The 22,500-nt window shown below is 44.4% G+C and overlaps 3 protein-coding genes across 7 annotated transcripts in view; all 3 read right to left on the bottom strand.

Moving 5' to 3' along the window:
* The window catches only part of grin1b (glutamate receptor, ionotropic, N-methyl D-aspartate 1b), a 35,964-nt gene extending 31,056 nt beyond the window's left edge, over positions 1 to 4,908 (bottom strand). For 2 of the 5 annotated variants that reach the window (XM_069523170.1, XM_069523172.1), the window contains exons 1-3: positions 4,462 to 4,906; positions 2,026 to 2,282; positions 71 to 205 (exon numbers count right to left, since the gene is read on the bottom strand). In XM_069523170.1, coding sequence (XP_069379271.1) covers positions 71 to 205; positions 2,026 to 2,282; position 4,462 — 393 coding nt within the window. In that variant the 5' untranslated portion in view covers positions 4,463 to 4,906. Of the gene's footprint in view, positions 1 to 70; positions 206 to 2,025; positions 2,283 to 4,461 lie in introns of all 5 variants that reach the window. The other 3 variants (XM_069523174.1, XM_069523171.1, XM_069523173.1) reach the window with 3 other exon arrangements.
* A 2,023-nt stretch (positions 4,909 to 6,931) lies between these two features.
* dok2 (docking protein 2) lies at positions 6,932 to 16,327 on the bottom strand. The gene is made up of 8 exons (XM_020110355.2): positions 15,211 to 16,327; positions 13,772 to 13,897; positions 13,506 to 13,673; positions 13,085 to 13,193; positions 10,869 to 11,038; positions 10,511 to 10,780; positions 10,247 to 10,345; positions 6,932 to 9,829 (listed from the first exon to the last, which is right to left on the bottom strand). Exons 1-8 carry the CDS (start codon positions 15,268 to 15,270, stop codon positions 8,987 to 8,989), a joined length of 1,845 nt encoding a protein of 614 aa, XP_019965914.2. The 5' UTR covers positions 15,271 to 16,327; the 3' UTR covers positions 6,932 to 8,986.
* A 225-nt stretch (positions 16,328 to 16,552) lies between these two features.
* Positions 16,553 to 22,500, bottom strand: part of LOC109644890 (bile salt-activated lipase-like) — a 10,004-nt gene continuing 4,056 nt past the window's right edge. The window contains exons 5-12 of the mRNA XM_069523179.1: positions 20,101 to 20,231; positions 19,476 to 19,583; positions 19,229 to 19,352; positions 18,430 to 18,616; positions 17,964 to 18,167; positions 17,685 to 17,882; positions 17,481 to 17,588; positions 16,553 to 16,811 (exon numbers count right to left, since the gene is read on the bottom strand). Coding sequence (XP_069379280.1) covers positions 16,703 to 16,811; positions 17,481 to 17,588; positions 17,685 to 17,882; positions 17,964 to 18,167; positions 18,430 to 18,616; positions 19,229 to 19,352; positions 19,476 to 19,583; positions 20,101 to 20,231 — 1,169 coding nt within the window. The 3' untranslated portion in view covers positions 16,553 to 16,702. The remainder of the gene's footprint in view (positions 16,812 to 17,480; positions 17,589 to 17,684; positions 17,883 to 17,963; positions 18,168 to 18,429; positions 18,617 to 19,228; positions 19,353 to 19,475; positions 19,584 to 20,100; positions 20,232 to 22,500) is intronic.

The raw sequence follows: 22,500 nt of genomic DNA, 5'->3' as shown, positions 1-22,500 counted from the left end.
ACAATTTAGAAAATATTTAGGGACAGAGCCCTTAGGAACACCTGGGGAAACCCCAGCAGCCTCAGGTTACCTTGTCAGAGTAGATGGACATGCGGGTCGTCAGGCCGACCACAGGGATTCTGTAGAAACCAGCGGTGTAGGAAACAGGCGTTGGAGTCAGATGGTCGTTGGACTGAGGAGGGTGACTGACGAGGATGGCATACACCTGCAGAAGAAGAAGAACGAGATGAAGATCATTTTCAGACTATATTATTTTAGTCGCCAGGTGAGCTCTGTATGTGTGTGTATATATATTTATATATACATATATTTATCAGCAGAAGATAAAATGAAGATGAAGATAGAAGAGATGTTGAATCTGTGTGTGTCTATAATCCCTTCAGTTTGGTTCCTCTGGGATCATGGACGTATTAAATCTGTTTCTACAGAGAGAGAGGACGTTAATCTGTTGTCCAACATTTCTGATTGTCTCTCTCTCTCTATCTCTCTCACTCCGCCATGTTGGCCTCATTTCCTCGACAAGTGAAACAAGGAACCGACGAAAAGCAGCTGGATTGACTGTGATCAACTCGGTTCTTTCAAAATAAAATAAGTTACTGTTTACAGTGATGTACAAACATCTGACTGGATCACCAGTGATAGTCTTCTTCTTCTTCTTCTTCTTCTTCTTCTTCTTCTTCTTCTTCTTCTTCTTCTTCTATGGTTTAATGTGTCTCTACTTCCTGTGATTGGTCCAACAAAGTGTTTCCACTGTGAACCAACAGAACCAGGTTCAGTTTGATCCAGAACCAGAACATCTGGTCCGAGGAACCGTTCACAGCTGAAGCTCTGAAGCTCTGAAGCTCTGAAGCTCTGAAGCTCTGAAGCTGTGAACGAGTGAGAAGCTTCTGTCTTTCATCACAGATTCTGAGCTGAGGCTCACAAACTAAATTCATGTGAGCAGATGAGAGACAGAGACAGAGACAGAGGGAGAGAGAGAGAGAGAGGGAGAGAGAGAGGAGAGAGAGAGACAGACAGACAGACAGACAGAGGGAGAGAGAGAGAGAGACAGACAGAGGGAGAGAGAGGAGAGAGAGAGCAGACAGAGACAGAGGGAGAGAGAGAGAGAGAGAGAGAGGAGAGAGAGAGAGAGAGAGACAGACAGACAGACAGACAGAGGGAGAGAGAGAGAGAGAGAGAGAGAGGAGAGAGAGAGAGACAGACAGAGGGAGAGAGAGAGAGAGAGGAGAGAGAGACAGACAGACAGACAGACAGACAGAGGGAGAGAGAGAGGAGAGAGAGAGCAGACAGACAGACAGACAGAGGGAGAGAGAGGAGAGAGAGAGAGACAGACAGACAGACAGAGGGAGAGAGGAGAGAGAGAGAGACAGACAGACAGAGGGAGAGAGAGAGAGAGAGAGGAGAGAGAGAGACAGACAGAGAGACAGAGACAGACAGACAGACAGACAGAGGGAGAGAGAGGAGAGAGAGACAGACAGACAGACAGAGGGAGAGAGAGAGAGAGAGAGGAGAGAGAGAGAGACAGACAGAGGGAGAGAGAGGAGAGAGAGAGCAGACAGAGACAGAGGGAGAGGGAGAGAGAGGACAGAGAGAGCAGACAGAGACAGAGAGAGAAAGACAGAGGGAGAGAGAGAGGAGAGAGAGAGAGAGCAGACAGAGACAGAGACAGACAGAGAGAGGGAGAGAGAGAGACAGAGGGAGAGAGAGACAGAGGGAGAGAGAGACAGAGAGAGAGCAGACATTTGACCTTCACTTTCACAGTGAAGCACACAGCAGGTTTTACTACACGACCCACAATCCCTCTGTGATGAGGGATTGTGGGTCGTGTTTATCCTCAACTTTACTCCACATTTAAAATATTCAGATGACGAAGATGATGAAGATGATGATGAAGATGATGATGAAGATGAGGATGAAGATGATGAAGATGATGATGAAGATGATGAAGATGATGAAGATGATGAAGATGATGACAGATCATCTGATAACAGATTCAATCAGAGCTGAGGAACAGAGCGCCCCCACCTGGTTGGAGATGAGGTCCTCACAGACAGACAGCGCCATCTGGATGGCGTTGGGCTTGTGAGTGACGGAGATGGCGTTCATCTTGAACTTGTCCTTCCCGTACAGAGCGTTGGCCTGGCTCACCGCCTCCTTGAACACCTGCTCGTAACGTTTCTGACTCAGGACGGCGCCGATGTTCACCAGCCGAGGTTCACAACCGCCACGAGCCACTGAGCAGCACTGCAGCACGGCGAGGAGCAGCACGCCACGCAGCTCCACTGAGGGGGAGGAGCACAGGGGTCATGCATCAACTGAACACATGTGGACAGACAGGTGGACAGACAGGTGGACAGACAGGTGGACTGACAGGTGGACTGACAGGTGGACTGACAGGTGGACTGACAGGTGGACAGACAGGTGGACAGACAGGTGGACTGACTGGAGGTAAAGATAAAGTCAAACTGGGGACACTCAGTTGATTGAGGATGAAGAGGTGAGGATGAAGAGATGAGGATGAAGAGGTGAGGATGAAGAGATGACGATGAAGAGGTGAGGATGAAGAGGTGAGGATGAAGAGGTGAAGATGAAGAAGTGAGGATGAAGAGGTGAGGATGAAGAGATGAGGATGAAGAGGTGAGGATGAAGAAGTGAGGATGAAGAGATGAGGATGAAGAGGTGAAGATGAAGAAGTGAGGATAAAGAGGTGAGGATGAAGAAGTGAGGATGAAGAGGTGAGGATGAAGAGGTAAGGATGAAGAAGTGAAGATGAAGAGGTGAGGATGAAGAAGTGAGGATGAAGAAGTGAGGATGAAGAGATGAGGATGAAGAGGTGAGGATGAAGAGGTGAAGATGAAGAGATGAGGATGAAGAGGTGAGGATGAAGAAGTGAGGATGAAGAGATGAGGATGAAGAGGTGAGGATGAAGAAGTGAGGATGAAGAGGTGAAGATGAAGAGGTGAAGATGAAGAAGTGAGGATGAAGAAGTGAGGATGAGGAAGTGAGGATGAAGAAGTGAGGATGAAGAAGTGATGATGAAGAAGTAGGATGAGGAAGTGAGGATGAAGAAGTGAGGATGAAGAGGTGAGGATGAAGAAGTGAGGATGAAGAGGTGAGGATGAAGAAGTAGGATGAGGAAGTGAGGATGAAGAAGTGAGGATGAAGAGGTGAGGATGAAGAAGTGAGGATGAAGAAGTGAGGATGAAGAGGTGAGGATGAAGAGGTGAGGATGAAGAAGCGAGGATGAAGAGATGAAGATGAAGAAGTGAGGATGAAGAAGTGAGGATGAAGAGGTGAGGATGAAGAAGTGAGGATGAAGAAGTGAGGATGAAGAGGTGAAGATGAAGAGATGAGGATGAAGAGGTGAGGATGAAGAAGTGAGGATGAAGAAGTGAGGATGAAGAGGTGAGGATGAAGAGGTGAGGATGAAGAAGTGAGGATGAAGAAGTGAGGATGAAGAGGTGAAGATGAAGAGATGAGGATGAAGAGGTGAGGATGAAGAAGTGAGGATGAAGAAGTGAGGATGAAGAGGTGAGGATGAAGAAGTGAGGATGAAGAAGTGAGGATGAAGAGGTGAGGATGAAGAAGTGAGGATGAAGAGATGAGGATGAAGAAGTGAGGATGAAGAAGTGAGGATGAAGAGGTGAGGATGAAGAGGTGAAGATGAAGAGATGAGGATGAAGAAGTGAGGATGAAGAAGTGAGGATGAAGAGGTGAGGATGAAGAAGTGAGGATGAAGAGATGAAGATGAAGAGGTGAGGATGAAGAAGTGAGGATGAAGAGGTGAGGATGAAGAGGTGAGGATGAAGAAGTGAGGATGAAGAGGTGAGGATGAAGAGATGAAGATGAAGAGGTGAGGATGAAGAAGTGAGGATGAAGAGGTGAGGATGAAGAGGTGAGGATGAGGAAGTGAGGATGAAGACATGAGGATGAAGAGGTGAGGATGAAGAGGTGAGGATGAAGAAGTGAGGATGAAGAAGTGAGGATGAAGAGGTGAGGATGAAGAGGTGAGGATGAAGAGGTGAGGATGAGGAAGTGAGGATGAAGAAGTGAGGATGAAGAGATGAGGATGAAGAGGTGAGGATGAAGAAGTGAGGATGAAGAGGTGAGGATGAAGAGGTGAAGATGAAGAAGTGAGGATGAAGAAGTGAAGATGAAGAGGTGAGGATGAAGAAGTGAGGATGAAGAGGTGAGGATGAGGAAGTGAGGATGAAGAAGTGAGGATGAAGAGGTGAGGATGAAGAGGTGAGGATGAAGAGGTGAGGATGAGGAAGTGAGGATGAAGAAGTGAGGATGCATCAGAAAGCTCAATGACTGGCTGTTGTGGTTACTTTCAAAATAAAAGTCATGAAGATAAACAGACATTATCAGGTGAAGAACATTTTTTTATATTTGATAAAAACTTTATTTAAACCATGAAACTGAAAAAATCACTTTAATTAAATTCAATGAAAAACTCACTGTTTCCGTTCCTTCTGCTGCTGATTTTCAAATTAAAAGCTGAATTCCGTCACAGGCTCTCCTGTTGATTTCAGTCACGGTCACTTCGGTTCCGTCCGCCGCTGCTCGGGTTCACTCGGCTCAGGTTAAAGGTCGTTGATTGGTTGGTTGGTTGATTGATTGATTGGTTGGTTGGTTGGTTGATTGATTGATTGATTGGTTGATTGGTAGAGGCGGTGGCTCCTCCGGTGGCTCCTCCGGTGGCGGTCAGACCTCTCCCCCGGTCACCGGAGCTCAGACTCGGGGCTGTTGATTCAGTCGTCGGCGTGTCGGTTCATCGCTGCGTGTGCTCGTTGTTTTTCTCACCGGTCAGTCGGTTGTTGTCCGTTACTCGGTGTCGGTGACGCTCGCGCACTTTCAGATGACCTGATGCTCGCGAGCCCGCGGTCTGTCCTTGGATCCTGATGCTCGCTCCCGCGCGCTCACAGACGGAGGAGAGGACGCGCGGCCGCTGGAGCGTCGGGTACGAGCGTCATCTCTGGTGTTGGGGAATTAATGACGCGTCGTGATCCCACGCGCGTGCACAGGTCAGTGATTAATCATGATTTATTTATCATCAAATTTCAAAATAAAATACATTATTAAACTGCTTCATGTTTATTTAGTGGAATCACATTTTCAAAATATATAATATTATATTATATTTGAATTTATTACATGTGTCTGAGCCTGATGAACATGTGTGAGATAATTCCGGACATGTAACAAACATGTCAACAGATGGGACACCTTTGTTGGTGTGTGTGTGTGTGTGTGTGTGTGTGTGTGTGTGTGTGTGTGTGGTTCCAGGTTTGACTTGCCTCATGAAATAAAAGCAGCAGAAAAATCCACCACTCATCATCATCATCATCATCATTCTTCTTCTTCTTCCTTTCTGTTTAAAATAACATTCATTATCCTGTCTGCTGCCAGAATGCACAGTTGCTACGGCTACAGGGATGCAGCTCTGGATCCTTATTGTGGTTGCCATGGAAACAACCATCTTGCTCTTCTGCCCCCCCACCAGTGACCAGATATAACTTGTAATTATCACTCTCTGTGATGTTGTATCTCCATGTTTTGTTGCTGTAATTTGTGAGTTTTGCATCTTTACTTTAAAACAACAACAGAAACATATCTACTCTGCATCTTTGTACATGTTTTTGTATTTTGCACTAAAAAAAGGAGAAGAAAAAACCTTGTACACTGAATTTTCTATTTTTATTATTTCTTTTTTGTCTCTAATCTTTCTTGAGTTTCATTACATGCTGTAAAGTGTGTTTATCTGCTGTGTATATGACAATAAACATCTTGAATCTTAGTTATTGAACAGATTACATTGCATTCCATTTATCCAAAGCAACTTACAATAAGTAAGAAGAATGGAGCTGTAACAAATAATAACATGGAGGAGGAGGGTTTATACTGCAGCCAGACACCAGGGGGTGGTAGAGAAGATTTTGCTTCACTTTTGTAAGCTGATGTCGTCCATCTTTATTAAAATTGTGATGTCACTGTCTCATACTCGCTCCTGAGCTCAGCTGTGAACGTGAAGTAGGACACCTATGACATCATCGTTTCATCTCAAGTGTCATGAGGAGAAAGTTCCCATCAGCTTCCAGGCCAGTGCACACACACACACACACACACACACACACACACACACAAACACACACACACACACACACACACACACACACACACTGATGCTCTTGTAAGACGTACAAAGAGATGCATGCTGGGACACATTTGTATCCCGCTGTATCCCTGAGGGGGGTCAGTGATTGTGTTAGTGAGAGAGTTAGTGAGTGTGTGTGTGTGTGTGTGTGCAGTCGTTAGCGTCAGACAGTACCAGTCATGCAGTAAATCTACCACAGTCACATGTTGACATACAGTAGAAAGGAACTGGTTTACACTGGTTCATGATGATGATGTCATAACAAAACAACCCAACCCACATCACTCTGACATCACTCTAACATCACTCTAACATCACTCTGACATCACTCTAACATCACTCTGACATCACTCTAACATCACTCTGACATCACTCTAACATCACTCTGACATCACTCTGATGAATGAGGTCACACCAGCTGTAAACGTCTGAAGTCCCAGTTCTGTGACACACGTGTCTGTTAATTTATGTGTGTGTGTGTGTGTGTGTGTGTGTGTGTGTGGTGGAGATCATCTGATGCTCATTAAATAAACATGTTGACCTCTTTCTGTCGCTGATGTAAACAACGATATCATGAAAACACTATATAACCGCTGTGGTTGCTGAGCAACTGTTGTGTCTGACTCGATACATCCCAAACAATGATACTGGATTATAAATCACTCAGAAGATGGAACCGACTCAAACAAGTTAGTTTGTGTGAACAATAATTTTGGCTCCTACAAATAATCATGTAAACATTAATGTTAGTGGTAAAAGAGTCGGAGGCAGAGAAACAGTTTCACTGACTTTATGAAAAAGTGAAGACAGGAGAGTGTAGACATGTAGTTTACATGATTCTAGACATTATTTACATTGTGATGTTTACATGAGCCGCTAACAGAATATTTATTCATTCACATTCTCTTTACATGTTACAGGAGTAAAGATATTCACACGAGAGAAAACTGACAGAATGTATGTCTGAATCATTTAAAAGAAGAGAATCTGTTTCACATGAACTTTATTATTTCCTCAAATCATTCAACATTAACTCACAAACATCAAGATAAGTGTTTCCTGACGGTGCTCACACATTAAAAGTGAATGCTTAGATAAAACCTTCACTTTTGTCATTTCAAAATGACAATCACACACACACACACACACACACACACACACACACACACACACACGGAAACACTTCATACCCTGATTGAACACCAGTCTGAGCCTTAACTCCACAAACAGGCTTCAGGGGAGATCACCTCTCTTTTGCAAACATGGAGGCAGTGGAAGAGAGAGAGGACGGGAGAGAGTACGAGAACCAGGCAAGAGACATGGACCAGTTTCTGAGGACACTGGAGCCATGTGGAGGAGGCTCAGTGAACCTCTGGGGGGGGGGAAGAACACACGTGTGAGACACGGACAGAATGGAGCCGCAAAGCCGAGGTGCAGCTGAAATAGTTTGCAAGTTGCGTTAAGAGTTTTGTGAGTTTGCGTTTGATTTACTAAAGATGCTGAAAAGCAACCTGTTGGTCTCTGGCTGTGTGCGGGAGACCGCTGGTGGCATCGGACTTTGTCACGAGCCACTGGATCATGTTGTAAATCTGGAGAGGACGGAGGCACCGACCTCGTCCGCAGCTTGTTTTGACAGAATGAATCTGACCCGAACCAACCCCCACTCCATCTGTTACTGTTACAGAGAGGCAGCTGCTCACAGTCCTTCATTTACATCCTGAAGCTTCAATCTGGCCAGGCGTCGGGGGGGTATGTGATTGGTCAGAGCCATGGTGAATGTCTCTGTCCAGCATGGAGGAAATCTCATTGTGCGCATCATCATGAGTCTACACGGACGTCTCCATCACCACGACACCCTCGGTCCCTACAGCATAAGATCACATGACTCAGGTTTGTTTCCACCTGGCAGCTCTGATCCGGGATCAGTTCACAAACCACAATAACTTCCAAGTTTTAAACTGGCCCCTGATTCACAGTTCTCAGTCCAGTAGAGGAGCTCTTTTCAGCTTGGTGCCGGAAGGTGTGCAAGCAAAGGAAGAGGCAGGTGGAGAGGTGGGGTCAGTCCAGGGTTAGATGCAGCGGGGCCTCGCCATATTGCTTGAGATGTGGACGCACAAACGCCAAACAGACGTCAGGATCCCTGAAGCACCCCCTCATCTCTACGATCTACTGTTACCGTCAAAAGATCCGAAACATTCGTCTGTTGTCTCACTGCTTCAGTTTTTTGTTGTTAAAATAAAACTGTGAACACTTTTTATTTGTGTTGATTGAAACTGAGCAGATCTACTGGAACACCCTGTCACAGACGCCTGAGCAAACACAGCAGAGTTCCACATCAAGTGCGTCAGTGTGTTGTTGGCACTTTGTTTCAAACGGTGCAAGTGTTTGAGATTTTTTTAGGGATTGTTGGGGTTTGATTTCAAATAGAGGTGAGAGTTCCCAGTGTTGACTCTTTGGCCTGTGAGTAGAGTTTAAACACAATGAGCCACATTAACTGTGTAAGCACTGTGTAAGAACTAATGAGCTGTTGTTGTGCTGCCCCCTGCAGGATGAGTCTCTCGCTGCTGCAGATCAGAGATTTAACGTTTAATTATGAATTTACTGCTGATACTGAGTGAAACAGACGAACCAGCGGTTCACTTTGGTTTCACTGAGTCTCCAGTAGAACGATCACATTTCTCTTGTTTCAGACGTTGATCGTTGTTTGTGTGAAGATGAGCGATCGCTCCCTGGATCCAAATAAACAAGAGAGTTAGTTAAAGCTGTGTGATGAGAAACCTGCTCCTTAAATGAACTGAAACATAAAGCGCCCGTGTGATGATGACGTTTCTACATCTTCACCATGATGTTGGTGTACTGTGAGTCTCGCTGCTCCTCCTCCTCCTGCTTCACGTCCTCCTCCTCGTCTTCTTCTTCTATGTTGGGGTCTTGTGTGACAGGAAATGCCCTCTTGGGGCGTTTTGGCACGGCGTAGTCATCCACCCGGGGATCGTACGGGTACTCGTGACCTTTGGGGTCATCGGCTGTACCCATGTTCCTCCAGGCGTCTCCTCTCATCTCCTCGGGGTCATCGTATACTGCTGTAGGGATAGTGGATTCCGGCCCTCTGGTGGTGGCAGCGCTGGCGACGGCGCAGCCCTCAGGCTCGTCGTAGATGTGATCTACCTTCCTTTGCGTTGGTTCGTGGGCGTCGTCTTTGCTTGTGAAGATGTTTCTGATCTTCATCTCGTCAATGCTGTCATAGAGCGGGTCCGCGCCGGACTCAGACACAAGAGCCTGATGGGAGCTCAGGATGTCCACCATGATGTTCTTGGCGATGGTGTCGAAGGGGAGGGAGTACTCTGGCTCTGGGTCGATTTGAGGGCAGTTACAGGGTGGAGCCAGGCTGCCTCCTCCCTCCCTCCTCTCCCTCTTGGAGCCCCGCTCTCTGGGGGTGGGCTGTGTGATCTGGGCGTAGGCCTGTTCTGGATTTGAGCTCAGTTTAGGGCTCTGACTGGAGTCGTGGGAGGGGGTGGAGCCTAGGGCTGGAGTGGGGCTCGGCTCGACGTGGGGCAGCGGGCAGCTGGAGATCATCTTGACCTGGTTCTTTCGGGGGACGGGGAGACCGCGAGTGTCCAGAGACAAACTCTTCACGCCGGTCAGGACTTTATCGACAGGAGGCTCCAGACGACACTGAGAACAGAACAAGGGACATTAGAGACGAAACCGATCGATAACCAATCAGTGATCAATGATCTCATCTTTTACTGTCTGTCTCCACCTGTCACTACAACAGCTGAAGGTGTCCAGCAGGGGGAGCTTAAAAACTGCAGACCCAATGTGAACTGTGTTAATGTGAACCAGGACGATGAAGAACTAATCCATGAGGACCATAACAATCCCTCGTGTCCTTAAACGCACCATGAGCTTCCTGTTGGACAGTGTTCAGGTGAACTGACATGATGGGAAACTTGAGTATCACACACGTGTGCGCTTTCATTAAACCTATTCGAAGCTGTAACAGTTTCCACTAACAAAGAAATAAAACCTGAGTCATGAACTTATACTGGTCCCATCTCAAGACAACATGGCTGTAAAGTTGTGTCCTACCAGCTGGAGGCGCTGCTTTTGCAGTGAAGGGCTGGAGCTCTCTTTGTGATGAGTCATGTGAAGATGCTCCGTCACTGTGCTGTACACAGCGTCCTCAGCCTGCAGACAGGAAACAACATCAGCCCTTTTCAACAGGAAGTTACAACCAACAGCTTCAGGAAACTGACCTCAAATGTTTTATGTAAACATCACAATCCTGACTTTATTCTGACACTTCAGACTTTATTTTGAAACCATGTACAGATGACCTGTGAATCAGCTGACCTGAGCAGCAGGGGGTTGTGGGATATGACTGCGGGATTGAGGTGGCAGTAGCAGTGTCCTGCTCTGGGGTGGGGGGGGCAGGTTGGGGTTGTGGGAGGGATCTGGACTCAGCGGCCCCCCCCCAGAGATCTGTCTGTGCGGGGGGGCCGTCCTTCGCAGGTCGATAGCGGCTTCAACCACCTGAAACAGGAAGTTACCCTGTTTGGTGTCGAACTGGAAACTGCCCTCGCCGGACGCACACCTCCGCCCCGCTTCAAAGGAGAAGGTCGACTGAAGACGAGATCAAAGACGTCACTCACAACATCCTGTGTGTGTGTGTGAGAGAGAGAGAGAGAGTGTGTGAGAGAGAGAGAGAGACCTTGTCTCGTCCAAAGCGTCTCAGGAATCTGTACGGCCACGTAAACAAAATGTCTCCTGTCTTGTTGAGCAGGTGAAGAGCGTCCACGTCTGCTCGCAGGACTCCGTCTCCTTTCAGTCTGCAGTGATCAGAGGCCTCCGTCCTCCGCACACACACTCTGAAGTCACGCACTGACACACACACACACACACACACACACACACACACACACACAAAGATGAAATAACTGATTGATCAGTTGATCCACAGTAAAACTCAACAACTGATGAATTCATTATTTGTAATTTTTCTTCTTTCACCTTCTCAAAACCTTTCAGATTATAGATTATAGATTATACAGTATGGATTATGGATTAGAGATTGTATATTATGGACCAGATATAATAGGTTATAGATTGTGGATTACAGATTATGGATTATAAACTGATCCTGGAGCTGTGTTGTCTGTGGCACTGCTTCTCTTGGGTCTCCCAAGGGCAGAGTGGTCCCAGGGGGTGGGGCCAGACGAAGAGTATTTCAGAAAACCCAGATGACATCAACGATCATAGGTAACATCGCTCAGAATGACTGGAGCCCCCTCCTGGAGTCACACCTGGGGGGATCTCACCGGTGAGCGTTTGGGGGCCAGGCCTCATATGACCCCTGATAATTCGAGCATCCCCGACCCTAACCTTGGTAAGGCCCAGCCCACAAAAACAACATGGAACAGTCCTGTAAGACAGTTGGCAGACAGAGGCGGTGCCTCCCCAGAGGGAGGTGCCTCCCCAGAGGGAGGTGCAGTGAGACTCTGCTCGTTGCACAGTGTGGCCTCTGGATCCAAACTCCTGGTTAGGGGCTGAACTCTCTTGTTCTCTGGAGGCTCCCAGGGTGATAGGCACCAGGCAGGAGCGACAATACCCACAAGTCCCCGGCTGAGCGTCACTGTGTTGGAGAACGAGAAAGTGTCTGACCTCCCCCTTTTGCTAAGAGCCATCTGCTCATCGTATAATCAAAGTGTGTTCACTGTTCTCAGTGGGAGTGGTCAGGTTTTCACATAGATTTTCATTGGTTCTGTTGGTTAAAAAGGTTCAAAGGAGAAAAAGTCACTTTGGACTCTTTTCACAGACACAAGCACAAAGTGGATATAACGCCACCAACAGACAAGCAAAGGAAACGCAGCGTTACCTTGATAAAAAACTCAGGTTGGAAAATAGAATGTAAGAACTCTTTCTACTGTAACACACACACACACACACACACACACACACACATGATCTGCTGCAGGTGTTGGAGGAGAAACAGCATCATGACCTCAATGATCCAATCAAATATGACTGTTGTGGTAGAACACAACTGTGTGTAGTACTATATGTATTACTACACTGCAGTGCTACTATTTTAATTTAAGTCAAAGATCTAACTACTATTACCACAGTTTCCTGTTGAGAAACAGGAAGTTTGTCCCTTCAAGATAAAGCTGAGGACGCTCTTCACACACACACAAACACACGGAGCAGGAACTAACACATGCAAGTTTGCACCACACACATGTGACCTGTAGAGATGTGTGTGTGTGTGTGTTGCAGATAAATGCATCACTTTAGCCGCAGGCTGCTAAATTTAACTGTGATGGTGAAACAGAGGGAGAGAGAGGAAGTGAGGTTTTAAGGTGGAACTGAAAACTGCACAAACATAACGACACAGACGTTCTGAATTTTTAAAAACTTTTATCTTTGTCTGACTCAGTGTTCTGTCGTCACAATGGCTGTAAATAAAGCTGGACAAATCCAAAGCACCTCTATCGCCCCCTGGTGTCTGGCTGCAGTATGGCTCATTAACCTCCTCCATGTTAGCAGATGGGACATGAACCAAACTAATAAAATCAAAGTAGACGTTCAATAAATGTTTGTCAAAGATGTTTCTGTCGTTTCAGTTCTTCTCTCTCTGATGTTTGTTCATGTTTCTCATCAGTTTGATTTGAATCAGTTCTCGATGATATAAAAACAGGCGGAGACGTCATGATTGACAGCTGAGACTGACTCGATACCACGATCACAACTGCACAGACTCTGACTGTAAATGACGTCATGATCACAAGATGGCAGCGTTTGTATCGGAGATATTTTTGTTTCATTTCTGGAGGAAGTGGAGACGTGTCGACTTCTATTTACTGTCTGAGGTCGACGAGTTGTAGGTGAACCAGCAGGGAGACATGTGGACAGGTGAGACAAGTGTACCTGTTTGTCTGCCACTGTACAGAGAGTTGTCCTCCATCCCCTCGTCTTCCTCCACCCTGGTTCCTCTCTGCACGCTGCCTCGCTTCACGCCATGCTCCGTCCAGCTCATCTGCAAAGACACCATTCATCACACAAACTACACAACAACAGTTACACACGTTAAACTCCACTGAACCAGGGGCGGTGCTCACACGTTGGGTAGTGCCCAGTTGGACTGTTTGATCTCGTCACATTTATCTCCAGCCGTTAATGTCGGCGTTAAGGGTGGACGTCCTCACTCTATTATGCCCACAACAACATTTAACATGAGCCTAGTTTTGGATCATGTGTCGTTTCCATTTTTCGGTCTGAAAAAACTCAAACAGATCGACACGTGTGTGTGTGTGTGTGTGTGTGTGTGTGTGTGTGTGTGTGTACCCACAGGGAAGGCTATCTCACACAGTTTGTGTGTCCAGTCGTCCACCTGGTGTCTCTCTGCAGCGAAAACATAGATCTTTTCTGTTGTCTCCACAAGGAACGGTCCAGTGTCTCTCGGACATCCGTCCACCTCCACCTCCGATACCCGGATACAGTCTGACAGACGAATCACCTAGAAGACACACACAGGATGTTATCACCTAGGCAACAGACCACATAGAGTCGCGTAGAGTCGGGTAGAGACTTGTAGAGACGAGTAGAATCATATACCTTCTTTTGTTCCTGTTGTTTGCGTAAACTTTTCTCAACTCCTCCATCTTTACAGTCAAAGAACTCCAGTCTGGAGATGGAACAAGGACTGTCCCTATAGAGGGCGCTCCACACACGCTTCCACTTCTACACACAGAGAATGATAGGACTGATTTACTGTTACTTACTCACAGAGTTGTATTATTCTCATATAGTTACTTTACTCTCATATAGTTACTTTATTCTCATATAGTTACTTTACTCTCATATAGTTACTTTACTCTCATATAGTTACTTTATTCATATATAGTTACTTTACTCTCATATAGTTACTTTACTCTCATATAGTTACTTTACTCTCATATAGTTACTTTATTCATATATAGTTACTTTACTCTCATATAGTTACTTTACTCTCATATAGTTACTTTATTCATATATAGTTACTTTATTCATATATAGTTACTTTATTCACATATAGTTACTTTACTCTCATATAGTTACTTTACTCTCATATAGTTACTTTATTCATATATAGTTACTTTACTCTCATATAGTTACTTTACTCTCATATAGTTACTTTACTCTCATATAGTTACTTTATTCATATATAGTTACTTTACTCTCATATAGTTACTTTATTCATATATAGTTACTTTACTCTCATATAGTTACTTTACTCTCATATAGTTACTTTATTCATATATAGTTACTTTATTCATATATAGTTACTTTATTCACATATAGTTACTTTACTCTCATATAGTTACTTTACTCTCATATAGTTACTTTATTCTCATATAGTTACTTTACTCTCATATAGTTACTTTATTCACATATAGTTACTTTATTCACATATAGTTACTTTACTCTCATGTAGTGACATTAGTATAATATAATTATATTTATAATTATATAGTATTATATAATATATAATATATAACCCTAACCCATAAACATCCTTTCATTTTATTTAAAGGGACAGTGTTTGTAGGGTTAGTAGCTAATGTTCATCTGCAGAAACACAACAAACAAACAAACAAACAAAGAAACACAACAAACAAACAAACAAAGAAACAAAGAAACAAAGAAACACAACAAACAAAGAAACAAAGAAACAAAGAAACACAACAAACAAAGCAACACAACAAACAAAGAAACACAACAAACAAAGAAACAAAGAAACAAAGAAACACAACAAACAAAGAAACAAAGAAACACAACAAACAAAGCAACACAACAAACAAAGCAACACAACAAACAAAGAACTGAGGCAAAACAGTAAAAAATGATAGACAATTAAAATAAGCCAGAGAAGAGAGATTTAACAATAACAAGACTGTTAGCAGTGTTAGCATTGTTAGCAGTGTTAGCATTGTTAGCAGTGTTAGCATTGTGAGCAGTGTTAGCATTGTGAGCAGTGTTAGCATTGTGAGCAGTGTTAGCATTGGCATCAGTACCTTTCCAAACCTCTGCTGCTGGAGATAAAGAATCCCCTGTTTCCTGATGTCCTCGTCCATCACCGCTCTGAATCGTCTCTTCTGTTCCTTTTCTTCTTCTCCTATTTCTTTTCTCCTCCTCTTCACCGCCTCTCCTTCTCCTCTCCTCCTCTTCTCTTCCTCCTCTCCTCTTCACTTCTATTCCTTGTTCGTTGTATTTGAATCTTTTTCTTGTTCTTTTTTAAAACACTTCAAACTTCCTCATTTATCACTTCTTCCTGCTTTGCTCTCCTCTTTTCTCTTTTCTGAACGGTTAGACGGAGAGCTTCATCCTCTCTTCTTCTTCTTCTTCTTCTCCGTCTCCTTCTTCACCACCTCTCTTGTCTTTCTGCGGTGTGTCTGTGTCTGTGAGGAACATCACAGACCTACAGAGTGAGGACATTTTGTTCTGTTCTCATTTCTTCAGAGGCTGTTTGAGGGTTCAGACTCTGTTTTATGGTTAAATTAAGTTTAGTATTTAGTTTGGTGGTTCAGGTTGGGGGGGCAACTCAATGTGTCATGTCAATGTGTGTCCTCACTAAGATAGAAGATCAGACGTGTGTGTGTGTGTGTGTGTGTGTGGTCTATATATAGTTATCAGGCCAATTTCAGTTCTACCAACAACAGTGAGGACATTTTATCTGGTCCTCACTTGGTGTCAGGTTAGGGTTAGGTTAGGTTAAGTTAGGTTAGGTTAAGTTAGGTTAAGTTAAGTTAGGTTAGGTTAAGTTAAGTTAGGTTAGGTCAGGTTAGGGTTAGGCATTTAGTTGTCATGGTTAAGGTTACAGGCGAGTGAGTGTCCTCACAACTATAGAGACGTGTGAATGTGATGTGTTTCCTGTTGCTGTGTGAGAACTAACGAGTATATAGTTTGTCTCTTCTCTCGTTCCATATTCTTCTTCCTCTTTTCTTCTTCTTCTTCTTTTCTTCTTCTTCTTCCTTCCTCAGGTTTTTGTCATCACTTTTTCCTTTATGTTGTACTTAAACATTACAGGTATCCTGCGCCCTCTGGTGGTCATATTGAAGCTGTATTGGTTTCTGCCTGTCTTTGAAAATGATCATCTTCTACCTACCACAGAATAATATTAAAAATATTCCATCACACCTGAGCCTGTACTGTCTCCATGTATGGGCATTATCCAATCAGGAGCCAGCTGCGTATTGACAGGTGGGCTCATGGGTAACAGCTGCTTTTATTTTGAAAGAACAGATAAAATCTCAGGTTAGTTAGAAAGTGATCAGGTCGTTTGTTTCAGTCGTATCCTGGAAAATGTGGACGGAAGTAGAAGAAACTGTTCAATGGATCAATGATGAAATAAAAAACTCAGAGTGCAGCTTCTTTTATTCAGAGACAAAGTGTGACGGTTTAATTTCTTCAACTTCAATTTTCACTGATGATTCACTATTGATATGTTCTACTTTTATTATATTAATATCATTCAGACATTAATAAATAATTCCTTTGTGATTCAAATCAGACTCTGACGTCAGGGCAGTTTTCTTCTTCTTCTTCTCCCCTGTCTGATGGCAGGCTGCTGTAGGTTTGAGTCCAGTAGGTGACGTAATCTGATCTCAGGTCGTAGCTGACGAGATGAGATCAAGCAATCAATTTTAGTTCAGCCTATTTTCACGAATCACAATTTGTCTCACGGAGCCTTAAAAGGTGACTTCATCATTAAAACACAACAGCATGTAAAATGGACAGCAGAGGGCAGCACTCAGTGGAGACATGAGAAGAAAATAAAGACTAACAATAGAAAAGAGAAGAGTGGGGCTGGTTTAAACTCGTCATTGTGTTGCCACCACCAAGATTAGAACCAGAATAGACATCATGGCGTCTTTTGCAACGACCGCTCCAAAACTTGGATGATGCCTGGTTGTGCACCTCAGAATTTTTGATGCCAAGACACATTCATTTCAACATGGACGCCTTCAAGTGAAGACTTTACAATCATTTCTACAACTTGTCCTGCAGAGACCAGAGATGATCACAAGTTGCCAAGTCTTGTGAAGCTGAGCTGATGAAATCTTCTCTATTCTCTAGTGCTTCAGAGTGTATTGTGACACCATAACTATAAACGCCTCTGTGCGTGCATAGAGCGCCATCTATAGATGCCTAAGCCATGATGCCCAGTAGAACAGAGTAGCTGTCGCATTATATTACAACACAAATTGAAATACTAAACACAACATTAGAAGAGACTCTAGCAGAATAGAGGATAGGAGCACACAACAGAACTCAGCAGAAGTACCTGACAGAGGACTTGCTGATCTGGTGGTTGATGGTCAAGTAGGGTCGGTGTTGTATGGAGAAAGGGGGCCATGGAGCTGGGACTTTACTGTCACCTCTACTGGGATCACTGGACAAAAAGAGAAGAGGCAGAGTTGGGACTACTTCAGACACAGTTCAGACCATGTATGTGTGTGCCTATGTGTAATGCATGCTGGGAGATTACCCAGTCTTGGCGAAGTTGGTCCAGTATGCGATCATGTACTTGGACAGTTCCCGGTGTCGAGGGAAGTAGACCAGTGGTGTAGAGAAGGGTTTACCGAATAGGTATTGCAGGTCCTCTGCATGCTCCGCCTCCACCCAGCGAGGGAATCCTGGGATACGTGTCTTCATGTTGAACAGGTAGGAGTAGGTACGAGCTCCACTGAGGGACAAACCACAGGAAAAAAAGTTCAAAACTTAGGTCCAGAACCAGAACCAGAAGCATCCACCACTCGGATCTGACCTGGAGTTTTTGGCATGCAGCTGGAGGGCAATCTGTGTGGGGACCAGGAACAGGAAATCGGTTTCGATGTCTGCCACTGTCTTCTTCACCACCTCCTGCTCCGGAAACGACCCCCAGTGTGAGGAGTAAACCTCATAGGCCGAGGCAATGGCGGCGCTCCCCTTCTCTTTTGTGAGACCTGCGAGGAGACCCCTCACGTCCTCCCTTAGGAGAACACAGGAGGAGACACATGGGTTCAAAAAGATCGTCATGGTAGAACCTAAGATGTCACCACATTCTCCATAGCAACAACTTCATGATGTCATAGCCTCAAGTCGCAAAGCTCTCAGGAAGTCAGAAGAAAGTAGATCTGGATCCAGCTGCTGGTTTCTGGACTCAAACCAGAACTCTGGTCACCTCAGATGACATGTTACTGTTCCTGTAGGCCACTTTTCTAAATAAAGTTCCGGCAGTCCTCAGTACTCACATTGTTGTGTTTCCATTTTTCATGTTAATTGAAGGAACGTCGACTCCAGCAAAAATGTGTCCGTCCATGCTGTTGACTCCAACCATGAAATCAAAGTGAGCAGCGTTATGGAAGAGACGGCTCGGATCATCAGGGATAAAGTCACCATCAACCACCGGAGCGAGTTCAAGGAGATCCATAACCACACCTGCAGAGACAGACTCTGAATATATAAAGACACTGACTGTATATAAAGACACTGACTGTATATAAAGACCATCACTGACTGTATATAAAGATGATCACTGACTGTATATAAAGACACTGACTGTATATAAAGACACTAACTGTATATAAAGACACTGACTGTATATAAAGACACTGACTGTATATAAAGACACTGACTGTATATAAAGACACTGACTGTATATAAAGACACTGACTGTATATAAAGATGATCACTGACTGTATATAAAGACACTGACTGTATATAAAGACCATCACTGACTGTATATAAAGTCACTGACTGTATATAAAGACACTGACTGTATATAAAGTCACTGACTGTATATAAAGACACTGACTGTATATAAAGACACTGACTGTATATAAAGTCACTGACTGTATATAAAGACACTGACTGTATATAAAGATGATCACTGACTGTATATAAAGACCATCACTGACTGTATATAAAGACACTGACTGTATATAAAGACACTGACTGTATATAAAGACCATCTTCTCTGGACAGACATTAGAAAGACAATGATCTGCTGCCCTCTACAGACTAGTTTTTGTCCGTCCCTGCTGATCTGACCTTTTCCAAGAATGAGCATCACATCGATTTTTCCCGCCATGGTGAGACCAACGGGGTCGCTCATCTTCAGACATGTTAGCATCTCGTCCTCATCGCTCCTCAGACAGCCGACCTTACGGGCGATCTGCAGTAACACACAGATGCTTCCATCAGGAACTGTCTGCAGAACAACACGTTAAAAACATGTTTATGTGTTCACGCCTGTTCCCATTGAACAGGAGCTGTATGTTCCAACGTGTCTGTGGACCTTCCTGGTGAGGGACATGGGGTTGGTCTGCAGGGCCCAGGGGCTGAGGGCCACACCACATTGTGAAATCGCTCTGCGGAATAACCCTTTATTGTAGGGGGACAGCATCTGAGGACACAGACAGAGGTTAGACTCTAATGGACCATTTTAAGCCAATAAATAAAGATGACGTCTCTGCTTCCTCCAGAAATGAATCCAAAATATCTTTGATACAAACACTGCCATGTTGTGATGATGATGTCATTTGCAGTCAGAGTCTATGTAATATAAAAACAAACATCGGTGAAATAAGAACGACCTGAAATGACAGAAAGATCTTTGATAAACATTTATTTAGACTTTTAGTTTGGTCCATGTCCCATCTGCTAACATGGTGGTTTTTGACCCTACTGCAGCCAGACACCAGGGGGAGATCCTGATGATTTGGCTTCACTTTTGGGATCCGTCATGTCGTCCATCTTTATTTGAAGTCCGTGGTTTGACCAGTTATTTAGTTTTTCTAACTTTATTTCATCAAGTTTCAGTTTTGAATTCAATGCATTTGAATGAATTGGTTTCTTTAATAATAATATTTACTTTCTGTCAGTCACAGGTCACACATCATCAACTCTCTTTGACCTCTGACCTGGAAGTTGACACTGGCGGCTCCGGCTGATTGGCCAAAGATAGTGATGTTGTCGGGGTGACCTCCAAACGCCTCGATGTTCCTGCGGACCCAGGAGATGGCAGCGTGCTGATCCCACAGCCCGTAGTTACCTGAGACAGAGTCAGGCTAGTGGTCACATGACGCTTGTTATGAACTCAAGTTAACTCAAGTTTTCCTCATCAAGATCGTATGCACATGAAAGGGGCGGGGTTTACTGCATATAATCACAGACATGGACAGTTTGACTGACAGCTGAGCTGAGGATCAAACTGTTGAATAATAGAAATCAGAGGAGAACAAACATCCAGAATAAAAGAAGCAGTTCAGAACAGCTGGTGACACATCTGGATTGTTTTTATAGTAAAACTGTTGTTAACAAGAGTGGATCTGAAAATAGTCTCATCTGTGTCTCCATCACATCAACATGAATTCTCTCTGTGTGGGACAGTTTCAGAGTTTCAGGTGAAACCCTGGTGGCTTCAGGCTCAGCTGGAGGAAATAAAACACAAATATACTGTCAAGAAGCAAGTCGACTGATTTTCATATTATTATGTATATGTATCATGACACTGATTCTATTTCTACTGTATAATGACATCAGTACACACATGTACAATGAGGTTTGAAAACAGGTCAGATACGAAAAAGAAAATCAGTAGAAAAAAATAAAGAGCAATAGAAACTAAAGTAAAAACTTTAATGTGTAAAGTATAAAGTGTAGATTGTGTTGAGCTCCTCTGCATCAGCCACAGTGAACAGGTAACACGTGAAGTACATGTAGACAGTCTGTGGTACTGTGAGTACTTTGCTCCTACGGGTCAGGTTGGTTCTGTTGAAGCTCCAGCAGCTGACAAAGGTTCATCCTCTGAGGAGAATCTAGATCTTTCAGAAACTCCTCAGAGGATCTCAAAGGATCTTGTGGGTCTCTGAAGACCCTGGTCCTCCTCAGAGACTGGAACGATCCCCAGCAGCTCCACGATAAGAACATGATGTCATGGTTCAAAGGAAGGGAGTGGTCAGTGGGAGCTTTTTTTAATTAAAGTATATTTTCTGGGCTTTAATGGACAGGACAGTTGAAGAGAGACAGGAAGCAGACAGAGGCTGTCTGATGTGGGATTTGAGCTGAGGCCCACTGCAGTGAGGACTGTGGCCTCTGTACATGGGGTGCCGGCACAACCCGCTACACTACCAACCACCCCAGTGGGCGGAGCTTTTACACAGTTTGATCTCTTATCTCCATCTTGACCTGGAGCAGGTCAGCTGTTCAGCATAAGTTACCATGGTGATTTACCCCGATAACAAGGGAACCAGGGGTCCGTTCCATGAAGCAAGCTCAGAAAAGCGGCGCTTAATGTGAAACACCTGACTTGAATAAGCCTAACAAATGAGATGAGGCTAAAGCGGTTCCATAAAGGTTGAGCCACGTCCACGCAATCAAACTAATTCAAGACAGGTTCATCTAGTCAGACTATAAGCAGCCCATGAGGTCGAACACAGATCAGCCGGATTCACAATGGCAAAATGTAATATGAAAAAAACTAGCGGCAAAGTTCACTGCCTCAGAGCAGGCACTTATAATGGAGACATATGAGGAACATATAATAACGAAAAGAGGTAACACAGCCTCAATACATAAACTCAGAGAGCAAGGCTGGCAGGAAACTGCTGATCGATTAAATGCGTAAGTAGCCTACAACCCAAGTTAAAGCTTGGCCATAATACACAAATTATGAGAACGTATCGGTTGTTTAAAGATCTTGCCCGAGAATATATAACCTACAGGCTGTTAATGTAACATTAAACTTTTTACTTTTAAACAGCACCAACCTGAGTGGGGAGAAGTGGACGTGGCAGCAAGTTAAAATAAAATATAAAAACATTGTTCAGTGTGGTAAGTATGTCCACAAGCTATATTTACACTTGGATATCATCTGCACCATTCCAACCCAGAGATAACGGGCACCGGGGGAGGGCCACCACCAGCAGAACTCACGCCAGCGGAGGAGCTGGCTATCCAATTGAATAAAGGGTGTCCTGTTATTGAGGGGATTGAAGGGGGGGGGGCATCCTCACAAACTATGCCCCCCAGTAAAAGGGCTGACTACATAAAAGGCCTCTTTGGAGGCACAAATTCTTTGTAAAGACTTTTTAAAGCCAAGTCGACTACGCGCACAGTGCGGCACGCTGTTGCTTCGCCAATATTTTCAGCATATTCCCAAGCGTGTACAAAAAAGTGCCACTGGCAAAAAAGCGAAGCGCCACGCACACAGTCCCACATCGGTGAGGGCCGATCAGTTGGCAGATATAGGAGATGTCATCTCTGGAGAATCTGTATCTCTCATATAAATGATGATCTGGAAAAGCCAACAGTTCAGCCCT

Source organism: Paralichthys olivaceus, chromosome 4 (genome assembly GCF_024713975.1).
Source record: "Paralichthys olivaceus isolate ysfri-2021 chromosome 4, ASM2471397v2, whole genome shotgun sequence".
Taxonomy (NCBI): Eukaryota; Metazoa; Chordata; class Actinopteri; order Pleuronectiformes; family Paralichthyidae; genus Paralichthys; species Paralichthys olivaceus.
This window is presented reverse-complemented; position numbering and strand designations above follow the sequence as displayed.

What these genes read in the sequence shown, in the direction of transcription:
- dok2 (XM_020110355.2), bottom strand. Translation starts at nt 15,270, where the DNA reads ATGGACGAGGACATCAGGAAACAGGGGATTCTTTATCTCCAGCAGCAG. An exon ending in AACAACAGGAACAAAAGAAG is followed by an intron (nt 13,674 to 13,771) that starts GTATATGATTCT and finishes TGTGTCTTCTAG; the next exon opens with GTGATTCGTCTGTCAGACTG. An exon ending in CACAACCCCCTGCTGCTCAG is followed by an intron (nt 10,346 to 10,510) that starts GTCAGCTGATTC and finishes TCCTGTCTGCAG; the next exon opens with GCTGAGGACGCTGTGTACAG.